General features: G+C 37.1%; 1 protein-coding gene across 2 annotated transcripts in view; it reads left to right on the forward strand.

The window, feature by feature from the left end:
* The window catches only part of orc5 (origin recognition complex, subunit 5), a 92,920-nt gene that overhangs the window by 17,923 nt on the left and 58,672 nt on the right, over positions 1 to 16,325 (forward strand). For both annotated transcript variants that reach the window (XR_011882990.1, XM_072241861.1), the window contains exons 4-9: positions 3,358 to 3,558; positions 7,351 to 7,425; positions 9,784 to 9,895; positions 11,341 to 11,471; positions 13,566 to 13,614; positions 16,207 to 16,297. Coding sequence is in view for 1 of the 2 variants with exons in the window: in XM_072241861.1 (XP_072097962.1) it covers positions 3,358 to 3,558; positions 7,351 to 7,425; positions 9,784 to 9,895; positions 11,341 to 11,471; positions 13,566 to 13,614; positions 16,207 to 16,297 (659 nt within the window). In the remaining variant the exon portion in view is untranslated. The remainder of the gene's footprint in view (positions 1 to 3,357; positions 3,559 to 7,350; positions 7,426 to 9,783; positions 9,896 to 11,340; positions 11,472 to 13,565; positions 13,615 to 16,206; positions 16,298 to 16,325) is intronic.

A 16,325-nucleotide genomic window follows, 5' to 3' on the forward strand; every position in this document is an offset into this window, starting at 1 on the left:
ATTTAAAAACTGTTATCTCTAAGCATGGTGTAGCTTCTAATGGCTACACAAGTGCTGGTTAGAACCTGTTCTGCAGTAGTCTTGTGCCCCAATTAGGCAGCACAGTGTCCCAAATAAACAGGGAATCCGGGCAATTTTTTTTGATTAGTTTTTGTTCTTTGCATTGTCCCATATAAGCCGCTGCCCCAATTAACTAATGGCCCAATTAATTCACTGTATTTATAAATTACTTATTGAACTTCATGTATTATTATGGTAAATGTATACTGCACTCCTTTGAAGGCTAATATGTTCTTAAAAGTGGGAAAACGTCTAAGTGACCCTGTTTGGAGGTGAAAGGTGTTTAGCAAGTGTAACCAGAAGTGCCCCAGTTAGAAAGGGTCTGTAAGCCATAGTTGCTCATTCTTAACCATAAGCCATTGTTGAAAGTATATTCCAATGATTAAAGATATATTGGTTCAATGATAGTCATGAGGAAGGGTTCTTTGACTTGAAATGTTAACTGGTTTCTTTTTTCACGTGCACTGCTTGGGCTGAGATATTTCAACTTTTTTTGATTTTGCTGCAGATTCCAGTATCTGCAACAGTATATATTTTCCAAGAAATATCGATTACTTACAGAAGAAGCAAGCTATTGGACCATTCAATATGAGTTAGCTTGACATTGCTTTTAAAGTTTATTATTAAATTCTCCAGTTGACTTAGACCTCTTTGTTTCCCATTGGACCTCACACTATTAAGAATACGTGTCAGCTTGTGTACAACATCCAACCCACATTTAAAAAAAACAATCGTGCACAGTCACCTACAGTTTCCTCAATAAAAGTAAATCATTCTTTGTTTCATAGCACTGCTAAGAAAACAGTTGTTAATGTAGTGCAATGACTAGCTGGTTCCTGAATGTTCTCTTGATTTTGAAAAGCATTTTTTTCATAAATACAAACATTTTCATTATCTTTAACACCAATAGGTCTGAAGCCATCCGCAACCAGTTCCTTTCACTTGAAAGTGAACACTAAAAGTTTTTCTGACATGTTGCAGTCATCCCTTGACTCTTTTTAAAATAAAAAGTGGAAAAGAGAGAGATAATGAATCAGTAACAGCAGGAAACATTTTAGCCTGTAGAACATGAACACTTGTATTTTAATTGGCGTTCAAAGTAAAAACATTCAGTCATATCCACTGACGTTTACTTTGTTGTATGTAGTATTTAGTTTGCACATTCACCATGAAAATCCTATTTTGAAAGAAGTGATTTAACATGGTGAGACTGATACTGTAATATCAGTTTTCAGTTCAGTTACTGTGGAGATATTAATACCTCCTTTATCATGTTGTCTTTACAAAATTAAGTCATTGTACTATTTTATAAGCATTTTTTCTTGGAGACCCAAGAGGCCAAAGATGCTGGAATCGGGAGTAAAAAGCAAGCTGTTGGAGGAACTCAGCAGTTCAGCAGCATCTTTGGAAACAAAAGGATAGTCAGCATTTTGGGTTATGACCATTATCTTGACCATTTTACCTTAAACCTAGAATTTCTTTCAAGAAGGGTAAACTACTTGAACAAAGAAAATGACCTAAGCCATCTTTCAAATGAACAGGTGTCCTTTCAAGTAATTGTAGTGGAAGGTTGGTTTGGACTATAAAGAGGGATAAGAAGAGGATTTTTCAATAGTGGGAGAACACAGCCTCAGAATAGTAGGTCAACCTTTAGAACAGAGATGAGGAATTTCTTTGTAATTAATTGTCAGAGACAACTGTGGAAGCCAACTAATTGTGTATATTTAAAACAAAAGTTAATAGGTTCTTAATTAGTAAGTCTGGGTAAGGATATCCAAGATTACTGGGAGAAAGCATGAGAATCAGGTTGAAAGAGAAAATAAATCAGCCATGATCGAATAGTAGAGCAGACTCAATGGGCCATATGGCCTAATTCTGCTCCTATCTCTCATGGTCTTATGGTAATCAGCAGTTGACACAAGTCTAGTATTGGTAAATATCAACAGTTCTGATGACATAGCATGCTTGGGACTTCGGTGGTGACAGACTGGCATATTTTTTTGGATTGTTAGATTTTCTATCACAATTATATCACAGCAGACTTCAAATCTAGTTTTTAAATATAAATAAAGGCATCCATTAGTCTTGCGAGACCATGGATCTGCACCTGGAAAGTCTTCACTCTCCAGGGCGCAGGCCTGGGCAAGGTTGTATGGAAGACCAGCAGTTGCCCATGCTGCAAGTCTCCCCTCTCCACGACACCGATGTTGTCCAAGGGAGGGGCATTAGGACCCATACAGCTTGGCACCGGTGTCGTCACAGAGCACTTTGTGATTAAGTGCCTTGCTCAAGGACACAACACGCTGCCTTGGCTGGGGCTCGAACTCACGACCTTCAGATCGCTAGTCGAGCGCCTTAACCACTTGGCCACGTGCCCACTTTTTAAAATATATTATATAGTATTATAATAAACTTTGCAGTGAAACCAGAAAATTTAAAGCACATAGAGGAATTGTAGCCTAGGTGGATTTCAGGGGAATGTGGGAAAGGAATATCAGGTGGGTTTTACAAGAGCAAAGGCAACATTGCCTGTGAGCCAGTTGGAGAACTATTGAAATGTTCAAATAGCAGGGCAGTGGACTATCAGAGATTTGTTGATAGTTACTGAAATATTTAGGGTAAAGAACGTATTGGTGATCTGGCCACAGATTGGTTCTGGAAAGTGAGTAGTACGATGAGAGAATTATGACACTAAATATAGTCAGATGTGAAGGCAAAGAATTTCCTATGCCTTTCTGCCACTATATAGTAAGGGAATTGAATAACAAGATTATTTGATATCCTTATTTTATTTTTCGAATCAACCGAGATTAGAAACATAGAAGATAGGTGCAGGAGTAGGCCATTCGGCCCTTCGAGCCTGCACCGCCATGCAGTATGATCATGGCTGATCATCCAACTCAGAACCCTGTGCCAGCCTTCCCTCCATACCCCTGATTCCTTTAGCCACTAGGGCCATATTGTCCTATGGTGGGTAAACCTTGGATTACTGGTGGCAATAGACTTGAATGTTGTAAAGAGAGTAATAGATCTCATTAGATATAACATCCCTGAACTTTTTCACCTGCTTACCGGCTGAATCTTGATTTCTTCATGACCCCAGGCCTAGGAAACTTGGTACTGTAGCCTCAGTATCTGTGTTTAATCCAGTAAAGAAAAGCCAAATCCAGCTACAAGCTTTGAACCTTGCCGAAGGGTGGTATATTCTGCTGTACTTTGGAAGTATGTAAGGAGAATTTATGCTTTTCTACTTTTTGCCATTATTGTCACTAATACTTTTTTTGTGTCTCTTTGCAGTTTCCCCATGTAATTGTGAACTGTGTGGAATGCTTTTCCTCAAGAATGCTTTTTGAACAAATACTTAACCAGCTGCAGGGTAGTTGGCTGTCTGATAATGAATGCACATCATATTTGCGATGTAATACTCTTAATGAGTTTGTTCTACTATATAAGCAAGTGGTCCGTGAACAAAATCTGCTCAATCAAACTGTCTACATTGTAAGTGGTTTTAAAATTACAGTAGATTTTTTGAAATTATAAGTGAGGATCCAGGGAAAAAAGCATTGATGCAAAATGTGTAGGGCAGTTCTACCGGAGTCATGGCATGGAGTATAAGAGTAAGGATGTTGCAGATGCATCAAATTTCGATTAGGCTACATTAGGAGTATTTTGTGCAGTCCTGTTTGTTGTATTACAGGAAGGATGTGGAAGCTTTGGAGAGGGTGTGGAAGAGGTCCACCAGGATGCTTCCTGAAATAGAGAGCATTAGCTATTAGGAGAGGTTGGGCAAACTTGGAATGTTTCCTCTGGAGATAAATCTGATAGAAGTATGTAAAATTATGAAAGGCTCGATGGAGTGGATTGTCTTTTTCCCTCGGAGTAAAGATGATAAATACAATGGGACGTAGCTTTAAGGGGAGAGGAGGAAAATTTAAAGGAGATGTTCCGGGTAATTTTTTTTCATGAAGAGTTGTAGGTGCCTAAAATGTGGTTCCATGGTGGTGGTGGAAGCAGATATGATAATGGCATTTAAGGGACATTTAAACAGTCAGGAATATGCAGGGAATGGAGGATATGGATCAAGTGCAGGGAGATGAGTTTAATTTATAATCATGGTCAGCACAACATGGTGGCTGAGAGGCCTATTCCTTGTGCTGTACCATTCTATGTTCTAAGACAGTGGGCCAAGAAGCTACTTTATTGTGGAGCATCACATTGAGATAAAAAGAAAATGTGGCAAATGTTGGAAATGTGACATAGTAGCAGAAAATTCTGGAAATGCTTAGTCAATTTTCTTATATTAGGTTACTGATGTTTAGTGGAAAATTGGATGTAATAGGTTTTCAACAAGCAAACGGGGAAATGATCTATAGAGGAAAGAACAGAAAGGGAAATTTGGGCTAGAGCAGTAGGAAGAGGCATTAAAATGAGAAAATGATGAATCAAGGCAACAGGATGCTAATGGGAGGAATAAACAATAGATGGGTCCAGCAAAACTGCAAGTGGGAGTAGTAGAATTATCTGTAATTGTTTTGCTCTGCATTGACTGGAAAACCGTAAATTGATTAATTAAAAGATCAGTGCTGCTCTCTACTTTTGTTGTACATCACTGGAAATACAGCATCCTGAGATCAGAACATAGAGCAAAATTTTAAAATTGTAACTGCTGATCCAAGTGCTGTATCTCCCAGTCCATGTTTGGCTCCACCTCTCCCCCTCCCTAGTGGAAAGGAACTATGTTATCTATGGTGGATACAATGTACTAAATGAGAAAAAAAAAGTAAAGTGTTGATTTTTCAGCTGGAAGGAATGTTTGAGCTGCCTGGAAATGGGGAGGTGGAGCAGTTCCAGTGGAAAATTTCAAAAGTGAGAAAGATGCATGGGAAATTAGGAAAGCTAAGGCCTTGGTTAATTAATTGTTTGGGGTCAAAGGAGATAGTAAAAACACTGTATGGTAAAATCCAAAGAAAGGATAGAATGACAAAAAAGCAAAATCAAAGAACCTACTCTTTGTCCTGCACATTTGAAAGAAGAAAGAAAATCCTCAGGTGTGTTAAGGAATGATTTTGGGAGAAATGTGTTTGAGAAAGTGTATAGAAGGTCCCATTATATTGTGAGTGTATTTCTGTGATCAGAACAGCTATTCAAAGAACACTGTCTTGGAGATGAGATCAAATTGGTAAAGGATGAGATTTCAATTGGAAACCATATCACATAAATTGAAATATTTTTGTAGAAGTATGGTTATGAATGCAATTTTTATAGGTACCTAATCAGAAGAAGGGAGAAAGAAAATAATAATGGTAACAACTTAAAATATAGTTATCTTATTTGGAGCTAAGGAGGATAAGGGACAACTTGATAGAGGTATAGATAGTGGAGAAAGAGCGCCCTTTTCCAAGGGTGGCAATGGACAATACCGGAGGACAGCCATTTAAATTGAGTGGAAGAATATTTAGGGGAGATGTTAGAGGTAGGTGCTTTTAGACAGAGTGGCAGAAGCCTGGAATGTACTCTGCGAGTGCTGATGGAGGCTGATACAGAATAGAAGTTTAAGAGACTTATAGATAGGCTTGTGGGTGTAAGAGAAATGGAGGGTTATGCGCTGTGCAGGAGGGAAGGGCTAGATTGATTATGGAGCAGTGAATGTAGATTGGCACACTACTGAAAATTTACAGTGATGTTGCCAGGTCTGTAGGATCTAAATTACATGGAAAGATTGAATAGGTTAGGACTTTATTCCTTGGAACATAGAAGATTGAGAGGAGATTTGTTAGAGGTATGCAAAATTTTGAGGGGTATAGAGCCATTTTCCACTGAGGGTTGGGTGGGACTACAGCTAGAGATCATGGGTTAAGGGTGAAAGGTGAAAACTTTAAGGGGAACATAAGGGGAAACTTCTTTACTCAGAAGGTGGTGAGAGTGTGGAGCAATCTGCCAGTGCAAGTGGTGCATGCGAGCTTGGTTTCAAAGTTTAAGAGAAGTTTGGATAGGTACATAGATAGAAAGGGAATTGAAGGCTATGGTCCCAGTGCAGGTCGATGGGAGTAGGCAATTTAAATGGGAGTAGGCAGGGACTAGATGGGCCAAAGGATTTGTTTCTGTGGTGTACTTTTCTATGACTATTGTGGGTTGAAGGGTGTATACTATGCTGTACTGTTCTATGTTCTGTTCTACAGCAAAGAAAAACAGAATTTCTTCATTAGCATTCATAGAAGAGTGACAAATTGTTGTGGAAATCTGAAATAATATGGTAAATGTCAGAAATGCACAGTAGATGGCCCAGTAGAATTTAAATGGCCTTAAGTTTAGATAAGAGTGAGAAAGAATGATGAAAAGTGTTGCGTAGTGAAGTTAAGAAGTTATAAAGCCATTGAGGGTTTCAGAGCTGAGACAACGATGGAGTTGGTGATGTTACAGAGATAAAAATAGGGTTGCTTAGTTATAGCATAGATATGAGGTCTATAAATAGATGAGATATAAAATGTAATTTTGCAGCCTCATATCCATGAGATACAAGCAAAAAAGATTGCGAAGATATGGGAGAAAATTTGGCCAATGTCAAGAACTAGGAATGAGTTTCTAAACTTCGAAGTAATTTAAGTCCTGGATAAACTGGTTACCATATTATTGAATAAATGTAACTATTATTGGCATTGATGCAAATCAATTCTTCTTTCTTCAAAAGAATACATCTAGAATCCAATTTGAATGTTTTGCTACAAATGCTATAGCTATGCCTGCCAATCATAATTGAAACTGTTTCAGGAATAAACCACAGCCATGTCTCTTCCTGAACCTGCATGTTCCAAAATATCACTAACTGCAAGCAAGTTATGATTAAAGAGCTGAATTATTCTGGGTCTTGCGTATGTGGCCTTCCTTTAAGCTCCATACAGAGCATTAATATTCATTAAGGAGAAGTAGGAATAAACACCAGTCTGTGGAGGATAATTCATGGGTTTACATAGTACAAGTTTGAACATCTCAGTTATGCTCATTATTAAATAACCAGTGCATAGAAGAAAACTACTTGCCTTCCCTAAAGAGCTTTCATTAATGAACATTTGATGATTAGACAGTAATTACTCGCATTTAGTTGAAATACTACAAATATTCTCAGCTTAATTAGGAAGGTACTCTTCATGCTTATAGAAGTGGATTTCTAAAATGATATGATTATGGATAAAATGACAAATATGGAACCTGCATGTAAGTTAAAAGATTAGTATTGATCTTCAGGAAATATCTCTTAATTATTTCATTCAAAATTTAAATGTCTCATTTCAGGTGTTGGACAAAGCAGAGCAGCTAAGAGAAATGGATGCAAACCTGCTGCCAGGATTTTTGAGATTTCAAGAATTAGTATGTAACTCGTTAAGTATTGGCAGTTTCTGAAACACCATTACCATTTCACATTTCTTGATATCTTAGAATATTATTTCAAATCTTTAATGTTACCCTCCTAATACAGACATTATGTATTATCCACATTAAATGAGCATAAATATAAAGAAAATTGATAATTTTGCTACTTGAAGTACTTGACTCACATTTGCGAAAACTAGCAGATGGCATGGTTTCAAAGTGGCACTAAATCCATCCAGGAAAGAAATCTTAAGTGCTTGCAAAGTATATAATATTGTGAAAGTCAAAACCATAAACAAGAAACTGTCATTTAGGAACTACTACTTCAGAGTTGCTGCAGCTTTGAGCAGGTGGAGAACAAATATTTGCTTTGATGGTGATGCACAAATTCATTAGTGGAAATGCATTTTGAGGCAGTTTATCAAGGAAATTACTGAGGTAGGATCCATGACTGGGTCAATAGTAGGGATTGATATTGGTAAGCTGGGCAGGGCAGTGGCTGATGGAGGTTAATCCTAAAGTGCGATGTCTAATTTGGGTAGGACATATGGTACATCATGAATGTTAAGGTCCCTGTGGAGTATTAAGGAACTAAGGAACATTGATGTACAATCTAAAGATCTGTGATGGTAGCAGCACAGATGCGCGGGGTGGTAGGATGCTTATCTTAGTACACATTTATAAAGCAGTGATTAGGCTATAGCAGTTTGGGTTGCTACACTATAGGAAGATTGTTATAGGAAGGACATTCCTGAACATTTTGTTTTATGATAGAAACTTTCAGTTATAAGGAGAGACTGAAAAGGCTGGTCTTGCCTTCCTTGGAGCATAAGTGGCTGAAAGGGGCCCTCAGAAAGGTAGTCAATATTCTGAAAGGCCTAGATAGGGTGAATATTAATGAATCTTTCTGCATGGCAGAAGTGTCCATGACCAGAAAGTATCCACTTAAGTTGATAAGTAGTGCAGAGGGGATGTGAGAGACATTTTTTTCAACTAAAGGACAGTTGCAGTCTGGAATGAACTGCAGATGGTCGTGGAATCTGGTCAGATACTATTTAATTTGGACAAGTTTGAGGTGTTTCACTATGGGAACCTACATGTAAGCGAATAGTATATGGTAAGTAAGAGGACTCTTGAGGAGCAATGATATACTGAAAGATCATAGGGTGCAAGTCTATAGTTCCTTCAAAGTAGAGAGGGTGATGAAGAGGGAACATTGGCATACTTGCCTTTATAGGTCAGAGAACTCAGTATAAAAGTTGGCAAGTCATGTTACAGTTGTAGAAAAGTTTGATTAGATCTTATTTGGAATAGTGTGTGTAGCTCTGGATACCACATTATAGGAAAGATGTGGAAGCTTTAAAGAAGAATGTTCCCTGGATTGAGGAGTATTAGCTGTAAGGAGAAGTTGGACAAACTTGGATTGTTTTCTGTGGACTTTGGAGGCTGAGAAGTGATCTACTGGAAGAAGTTAAAATTATCAGAGGCATAAGAGGGTAGGTAGTCTTTTTTTTCCAGGGTGGAAATGTTAAGTACCAGAGGGGCACATAGAAACAGGAGATGACTGCTGAATCCTGACGTGAAGTCCTGATGAAGGATCTCAGCCCAAAACAGCGACTGTTTACTTCTCTTCTTAGATGCTGTTTGACCTGCTGAGTTCCTTCAGCTCCTTTGTCTGTGCTGCTGCAAATACTATGTGGTGAGAGAGAGGAGTTTAAAGGAGATTTACAAAGGAAATTTCTTTTCACAGAAAGTGGTAGGTACCTGGAATGCACTGCTGGGGAGGTGCTGGAAGCAATATGATAACACTATTTAATAGGCAGTTCAATAGGTACATGAAGAGGCAGAAGATGGATGGATATAGGCCATGTACAGGCAGGTGTGATTAGTTTAAATTCTAAATAAGCATTGTGGCCAACACTGGCATCATGTGTTGTCGATCCTGTTCCTTCGCAATTCTCTTCAATGTTCTCATCTGAGCTTGTACAAATGAAGTATGGGTTTTTAGCATCAGTAAAACTCAAAGCATTGTGAACCTTTGGAATTCTTCACTCTAGTTATTGTATATATGTAAATAAGGATGCTGGATTTTTGGGCACTGATAGAAACATAATTTTATTTCTGAGTTCAAGTTGCTCTCTGGTACAACTACCTAAAGTGATATCTCTGAGTACTTGATGTTAATTCAATAAATTGGCACTAAAATAAATATTGAAAGAAAACATAATTCTAGCACATAATAGGACTAAGAAATAACTACAGTACAATTAATTAGAATGAATTCTGAGCACAACCAGATTTTTTTTTAACATATGCATGGAATAACTTCATCATCAAATGTTTTTTTTCCCACAGGCCGAAACCAATGTCACTGTTCTTCTCATCAGCGAAATTGTCTGGGAAAAGTTTAGGCCAAGTACCGGCTGCTTTGAGCCTCTAACTTTGTATTTTCCAGACTACAACAAAGGTTATGTGCCTCTTTTTTTCTGTTTTTATTCTCTAATCATGTAATTTGAAGCAATTGTCTTGAAATTGATTTTAGTCAAAGCACTTTAATCGATTGAAATTCCATGTTATTTTTCCTGTGTGAAATAATGGAACATCATCCTTAATTTTTTTCTTGTCTCAGCCCTGTATTTAACAAATATTATTTTGTTCTATTTGGTGAGTGCATTGGTTGATTGCTTCTTTAAGAAAACAAAAAGCCCACTAATTCGGTTTTTCCTCAAAATAATTTGACAAAGTACTAAGAGTACTTTGGAAATGGCAAGCAGATGTAGAGCTGAAACTATAAATGATAGGTTTGCAAGGGCTATAATGTCAATCACTAGGCTTTTAAATATGGTAATCTAACTATGCTGTCACTTTCCACTATCTTGCAGTTGACTTCAGAAACTTTGACCTTGTTTTGTAAATGATTTTTATCATTCTCAAAATTAGAAATGTAGGCTGAGTATAAGGGACTCTATTTATCGTAGTCAGTGGCAATAGTAGAGCATTTCTTTATACTGGATTCAGTTATGTATATTTCCTTATTATTTGTCATTTTTTAAAAATCAAAATGATTCCACATTATAACTTGAAGTTTTTCTTTTGTTTGACTTAACCTTCAGTAGATTGTGTGGGAAGATCAGGCTAGATTTGTGTCCGTTCTATTTTCAATATCCTCCAAATCCTTCTCAGTAAATACTGATGCAAAATACTCATTTAGTAACTCAGCCACTTGGTCTGACTCCTCATACAAATTCCCCCCTTTATCCTTGAGTGAACCTACCCTCTCATTAGTTTTCCTCTTTTTCTTAATTTGTATCAAAATTTTGGGATGCTCATTCGTCCTGCTTTCCAAGGACATTCATGGCCTTTTTTGCCCTTCCTGATTGCCTACTTGAGCACGTTCCTGCTATCCTTATATTGCACAGCAGCCCAGTCTGATCTTAGCTTCCTAAACCTTAAATATGCTTCCTTTTCCTTTCTGACAAAATTTAGGACCTCTTGGTTCATTCTAGGTTCCTGTACTTTACCATCCTTGAACTTACTCTCTATCAGATCATCCTGAGCTCTGACCAGCTGGTCTTCAAACAACTCCCAGATGTGGACTTGTCTGACAGCAGCTATTCCAATCGACACCCCTTAGCTCCTGTCTTTTCCTTTAAACACCTCCCCCAATTTAGAACCATACACTGTTTATTATTTAATGTATAACTGAATTCTGTTGAAGCATTTTAGAAGTATTATCTATTTTTTAGAACAAGATACTGTAGTGAATCACTGAATTTCTGTTTTTGTGTATTTTAAGCAATGTTTCCTTCATACAGTTTGACATTTGTCTAGAATCCACTATGGATTAATACACAAAATGCAATGTATTGCGGAAATTTCCATAAATTGAAATATATATTTTTTTAAATTCAGATGAACTCCTGAAAATTCTTTCACATGATCATCCCCTGGAATTTTCTGCAGAATTTTACACCTCTTACATTAACATACTGCTTGGAGTATTTTATACTGTGTGTCGGGATTTGAAAGAGCTCCAGCATCTGGTAAGTTTTTTCTTAACTGTTTGAAATTATCAATGGAGGAAAAGATATATTTTCTTCACCACCCCACATACCCTGTCAAATTTCCAGACGGATGTTGGATTCAGTGGCAACTTCATTGGCATACTGGAAGGACAGATGTGCTACTGGCACTTTCTGAAAATCCACATAGTAGTTCTAGCATGTGCATGTGCTGGCATCTTAACAATCTAGCTTAAATATGGACATAAGGTTTCACATGGACAAAATTGGAATATTGTCTAACAAAACAGGTTTTGTAGATTGGAAGTGTGTGTGTGTGTGTGATTGTGGGCTGGGAAATGTATCACCACCATTCCTGTATTGTGAAAAGTGTTCATTGTTCAACTGCAGTAGTTATAGAGATTGGTTGTGTTCAGTTAGCTGACTGTAAATTTTGAGTATTTCATTTTTTAGTTGCATGCAGGAGATTTATTTAAAGAACTATGAACAACTTAAGCCATGGGTTGGTAAGGATTACTGGACATTTCTGGTGATTCATGGTTGAAATTTACTGTGGCGGAATAAAAAATGGTGTTGCAAAAAAAGATTCATGACATAAAATCTGAGGACAATTTTGAAATTATGTTATATCGATCGTTTGCTATCACTACCACTTTGTTGGCCTGGGTGACTGCTAAATGCGTATTCAAAGCTATGCCACAACAGTTTATTTTTTTAGTTCAGAAGACAGGTTGATGTAGTCAGCTGTAAGAGGTGACAATGGTGTCCAAGTTGGATGTTCTGCGTTCCAATGATTTTTTTTCTTTTGTTTTTCCTTTCATGCAAGGTCATATAATTATTTTTAATTAGGCCTTTTTTATTTGTGTCATCATTTAATATATTCTGTTGAAATGCCAGGGACATTTAAATATAAATGATATATTACCACATTTTCTTCTAAAACCAAAGTAAAGTATTGTAGATAAAAACTGAAGTGAAACACAAAGTACTGAAAACCAGCAGGTCAAACTCCTTCTACCAAGAGCGTCACAGTTGGATTTTCAGACCAACCTTTCATGAGAATAGTAGGATCAGCTTAGCAGAACACATGCAGATAGCATTGAAATACTAGTAGTGAGGGAAAAAAATGATTAGAATTGGGGTTAAGTGGTTTGGTGGTCTGTTTATTTTAAGATATTTTGAATTCATTGAAGTTGACAGCTAGTAATACTAGGGAAAGTACATTCTCTCACTGTGAGGTATTTGGCACCTCACTGGTAGGATGTAGCACTCTCAGGGGAAACGTATGTTTTGATATGGATGATAGCTCCCAGTACTCAGCAGTGTGTCTCATTGTCAATCTCAGAAGTGTACCCTATACTGCAGAGAGAATGTAGAAAATATTACAAAGCATGTAACTTTCTCACCCATCTTCCCGATTAATACATATCTCATTGTTAGCTATTGGGGAAATGGAATACTCTGAGTCACTGCTTCTTGAAAGTAGCTCATCAATTATTTTTATACGTTCAGGAGAAAATGGGAATTGAGGTATTAATCCAGAATTTGAAATCATTGGTGAGCCATGCACATTTGCTGGAAGCTGAAGAATTGCACTATACTTGCTTCTGCCAAGAGGAGAGGGGCCAGCTTCATCTTTGATGATGAGCTTCTGTGAAGTAGCTCGCGTCATTGGGCGAAGCCATAAAACTTACGAATGAAACACTTGAAATTTATGATATTCGCACCCCCCAGTTTTATCAGCTGTGAGAGCTGTCGTGAACTTTTTTGTAACCTTTCACTGAAGTGAATAGGGAAGTTGTCTGTGCTGTCAAGTTTAATCTAAGGTATTTACCCAGATTTATCTCCTTATGTAATGGGAATTGCCACTGCTTTATTATGTAGTTCACCATGATGAGTCCAATGTCAGTGGGGTGGGCTAAACAACAGACTAATTTCTGAATATCTGAGCTTTCACAGAAAACTCAAAATTTCATAGAATTATGAAGGAATCATTGAGAAGGATGGTAGAAGCTGTTAATGGTTCCTTGCAAATTTGGATGAATATTTAGAAGTGAATTCAATTGATTTAATATACTTTTACTGAGGTACCTGTGTGTGTACATTTTATTTTAGGCTGCATTAAATTTTCCAAGGTTCTGCGAACCTGTTATTAAAGGAAATGGTAAGTCATTTGTACTTTTAAAAAGTAGCAATCGTGAGGAACTGAAAATAAATACAATGATCTCCTGTAATAGTTTAGTTTTATTTTAAGTATTCATGTGTCCTTTAGGGTACGATTGCAAAATTTCTTTTCCTCATTATTAGGACATGGCAGATTTCAAATGGTGTCATCCAGAAATGAGCTGACAAAAGTAAATAAAGCAACAACTGGCTCATAGTAGAGGTATTCTCTTGAAAGGCAAATTTTGTGTGAAATGATATCCAAAACTGCAAGCTAGATTGGAATGGTTGAATTTCGCAGAATAAAACCTGTCAGATCTATCCCCAATCCTTGACCTCACAGGACTGAAATCTTGGCAGTCATTTACCTTTTAAATGGCTAGTGTCCTTGTGTGTTTTATTCTCCTGTATTTCCAAGTGTATTTAAATTGTGATTTTGCTCTATTTTATTTTTTTTCTAATTTTGAGAATCATCAGACTATATGTGATTTAACTTGTATCCCTCTTAAAAGATTTCACCTGAAACCTCTGTCATTTGAAGCTTGCCTCATCTTCCCACCAGTTGGTTGCTTAATGTCAGAAATCTTTACACACTCTTGGGAAATTGAATGTTCTCTTGTGTCCTGATCTGTAATTTGGTATCCAAAGAAGAGATATTTGTTTTTTTTAGAGTTGAATATAGGATCTGTTGAGTACCAAATACACCGGCCAGATCTGTTTCAATTTCACACAATTGTTTTTCTGCAACATTTATGAGGTAATCAAGGCAAATAATATTTCTCTATGTATTACAGTTATATATTAGAAATGTTATCTTTCAGCCTGCACATTTAATTTATTTTTCTAGGTTATATTTTTTGGAGCTCTTGGTTCACTGGCTGGACTTTGTCTAGAGACTAAAATTAAATCCAGATATACTATGTTTACAGCTATTAAGTGCGCATCTAGACAACAATGACGGAAATTGAGTTGCATGGTTGGTTATCAGTGAGTCAGTTGAGTAACTGATAGAAGTGATAATAGATAAATACACAGTAAATGGTAGGGCATTGGGAGTGCTGTAGAACAAAGCAATGTGGAAATACAGGTCCCTCATTCATTGAAAGTGGTGGCACAGATAGACAGGGTTGTAAAGAAAGCTTTTGGCACATTAGCCTTCATAAATCAAAGTACTGAGTTCTGGAGATGGGATGTTATGTTGAAGTGGTATAAAACATTGGTGAGGCCTAATTTGGAGTTTGAGGCACCTACCAACGGGAAAGATGCAAATGAGATTGAAAGATTACAGAGAAAATTTACAAGGATGTTGCTGGGTCTGAAGGGCCTGAGTTATAAGGAAAGATCGAATAGGTTAGTAATTTATTTCTTGGAACATAGAAGATTGAGAGGTATACAAAATTATGAGGGGTATAGCTAGGGTAAATGTAACCAGGCTTTTTCTATTGATGTTGGGTGGGACTGCAGCCAGAGGTCATGGTTAAGAGTGAAAGATGAAAAGTTTAAGGGGAACATGAGAGGAAACCTCTTCACTCAGAAGGTGGTGAGAGTGTGGAATGAACTGCCAGCGCAAGTGGTGCTTACGAGCTTGATTTCAATGTTTAAGAGAAGTTTGGATAGGTTCATAGATGGTAGGAGTATGGAGGGCTGTAGATCCTGTGCAGGTCGATGGGAGTAGGCAATTAAAATGGCTGGGTAGGGGCTGGATGGGCCAAAAGGGATTGTTTTTGTGTTGTACTTCTCTAGGACTCATATTTTGATTCTGTAGTTAACTTGCCAAAATCAGTTGATGCTGGAAGATAAAGTATGTTTCATGATTTAAAGAACTTAAATTAAAAAAGTAAACCTGGGTATTTTATTGTCTTCCTTCCATGCTACATGAATGCAATATTTTTTTTCTGGTTGTGCTTTGCCCTGTGATTCCTTGGCAGCTGATGCTTACTCCATCACATTTTCGTTGCTCTCTTTTCTGCCTTCTCTATAACCGATGTGGTTGCCTTGCTGAGGTCACTTTATAAAAGATACTGAAAATAATATCTGAAGTTCATTTTATCTATTTGCTGGTAAAATTGAATCATATTCATTAAACAAAGAAGACTATTATTATTGATATTCTAACATTGTATTGAAGCTTAACAGAAATGTTGTTGAAAATGCACGTTTTACAAATTTTAATTAGATTAATTGAAATGTGAAGTTCAGGGCTTTCCTCAGGACTTTGGAAGCAATGAAGGAAAATAAGTTAAATCTCTTCTACCAAGAGACCAATATAGACTTGGTCAGAGCCCTTTCCCTATGCTTAAAAATGTCTTCTGCAAATTAAAAAGATGCCATTAGAGACCATCCCTAATGAAGCGTTTCAGTCTGAAACATTGACTGTTTTTTCCTCTCCATAGGGTTTGCCTGACTTGCTGGGTTCCTCCAGTATTTTGTGTGTGTTGATTAAGATTTCCAGCATTTGCTGAATCTCTTGTGTTAGAGACCATCCCTGCCATTTTAGAGGTGACTATTAGATTTATTGATGAGCTACTGTTAAGGTATAGAGTGGGAATAAGAAATGCAGATGCTATGTTTGCAAAACCTTTTTTCTCACAAGTGAAAGAAGAGGATACTCGTCGACTGTGGAGAAACGTTGAACCACATCTTAAAAAAGCGATGCAGACTGTTTATCTTCGAGAAATTTCAAGGTAATCTTATAAGTAAAACAATAACAAA

This window comes from Mobula birostris, chromosome 23 (assembly GCF_030028105.1).
Source record: "Mobula birostris isolate sMobBir1 chromosome 23, sMobBir1.hap1, whole genome shotgun sequence".
NCBI lineage: Eukaryota > Metazoa > Chordata > Chondrichthyes > Myliobatiformes > Myliobatidae > Mobula > Mobula birostris.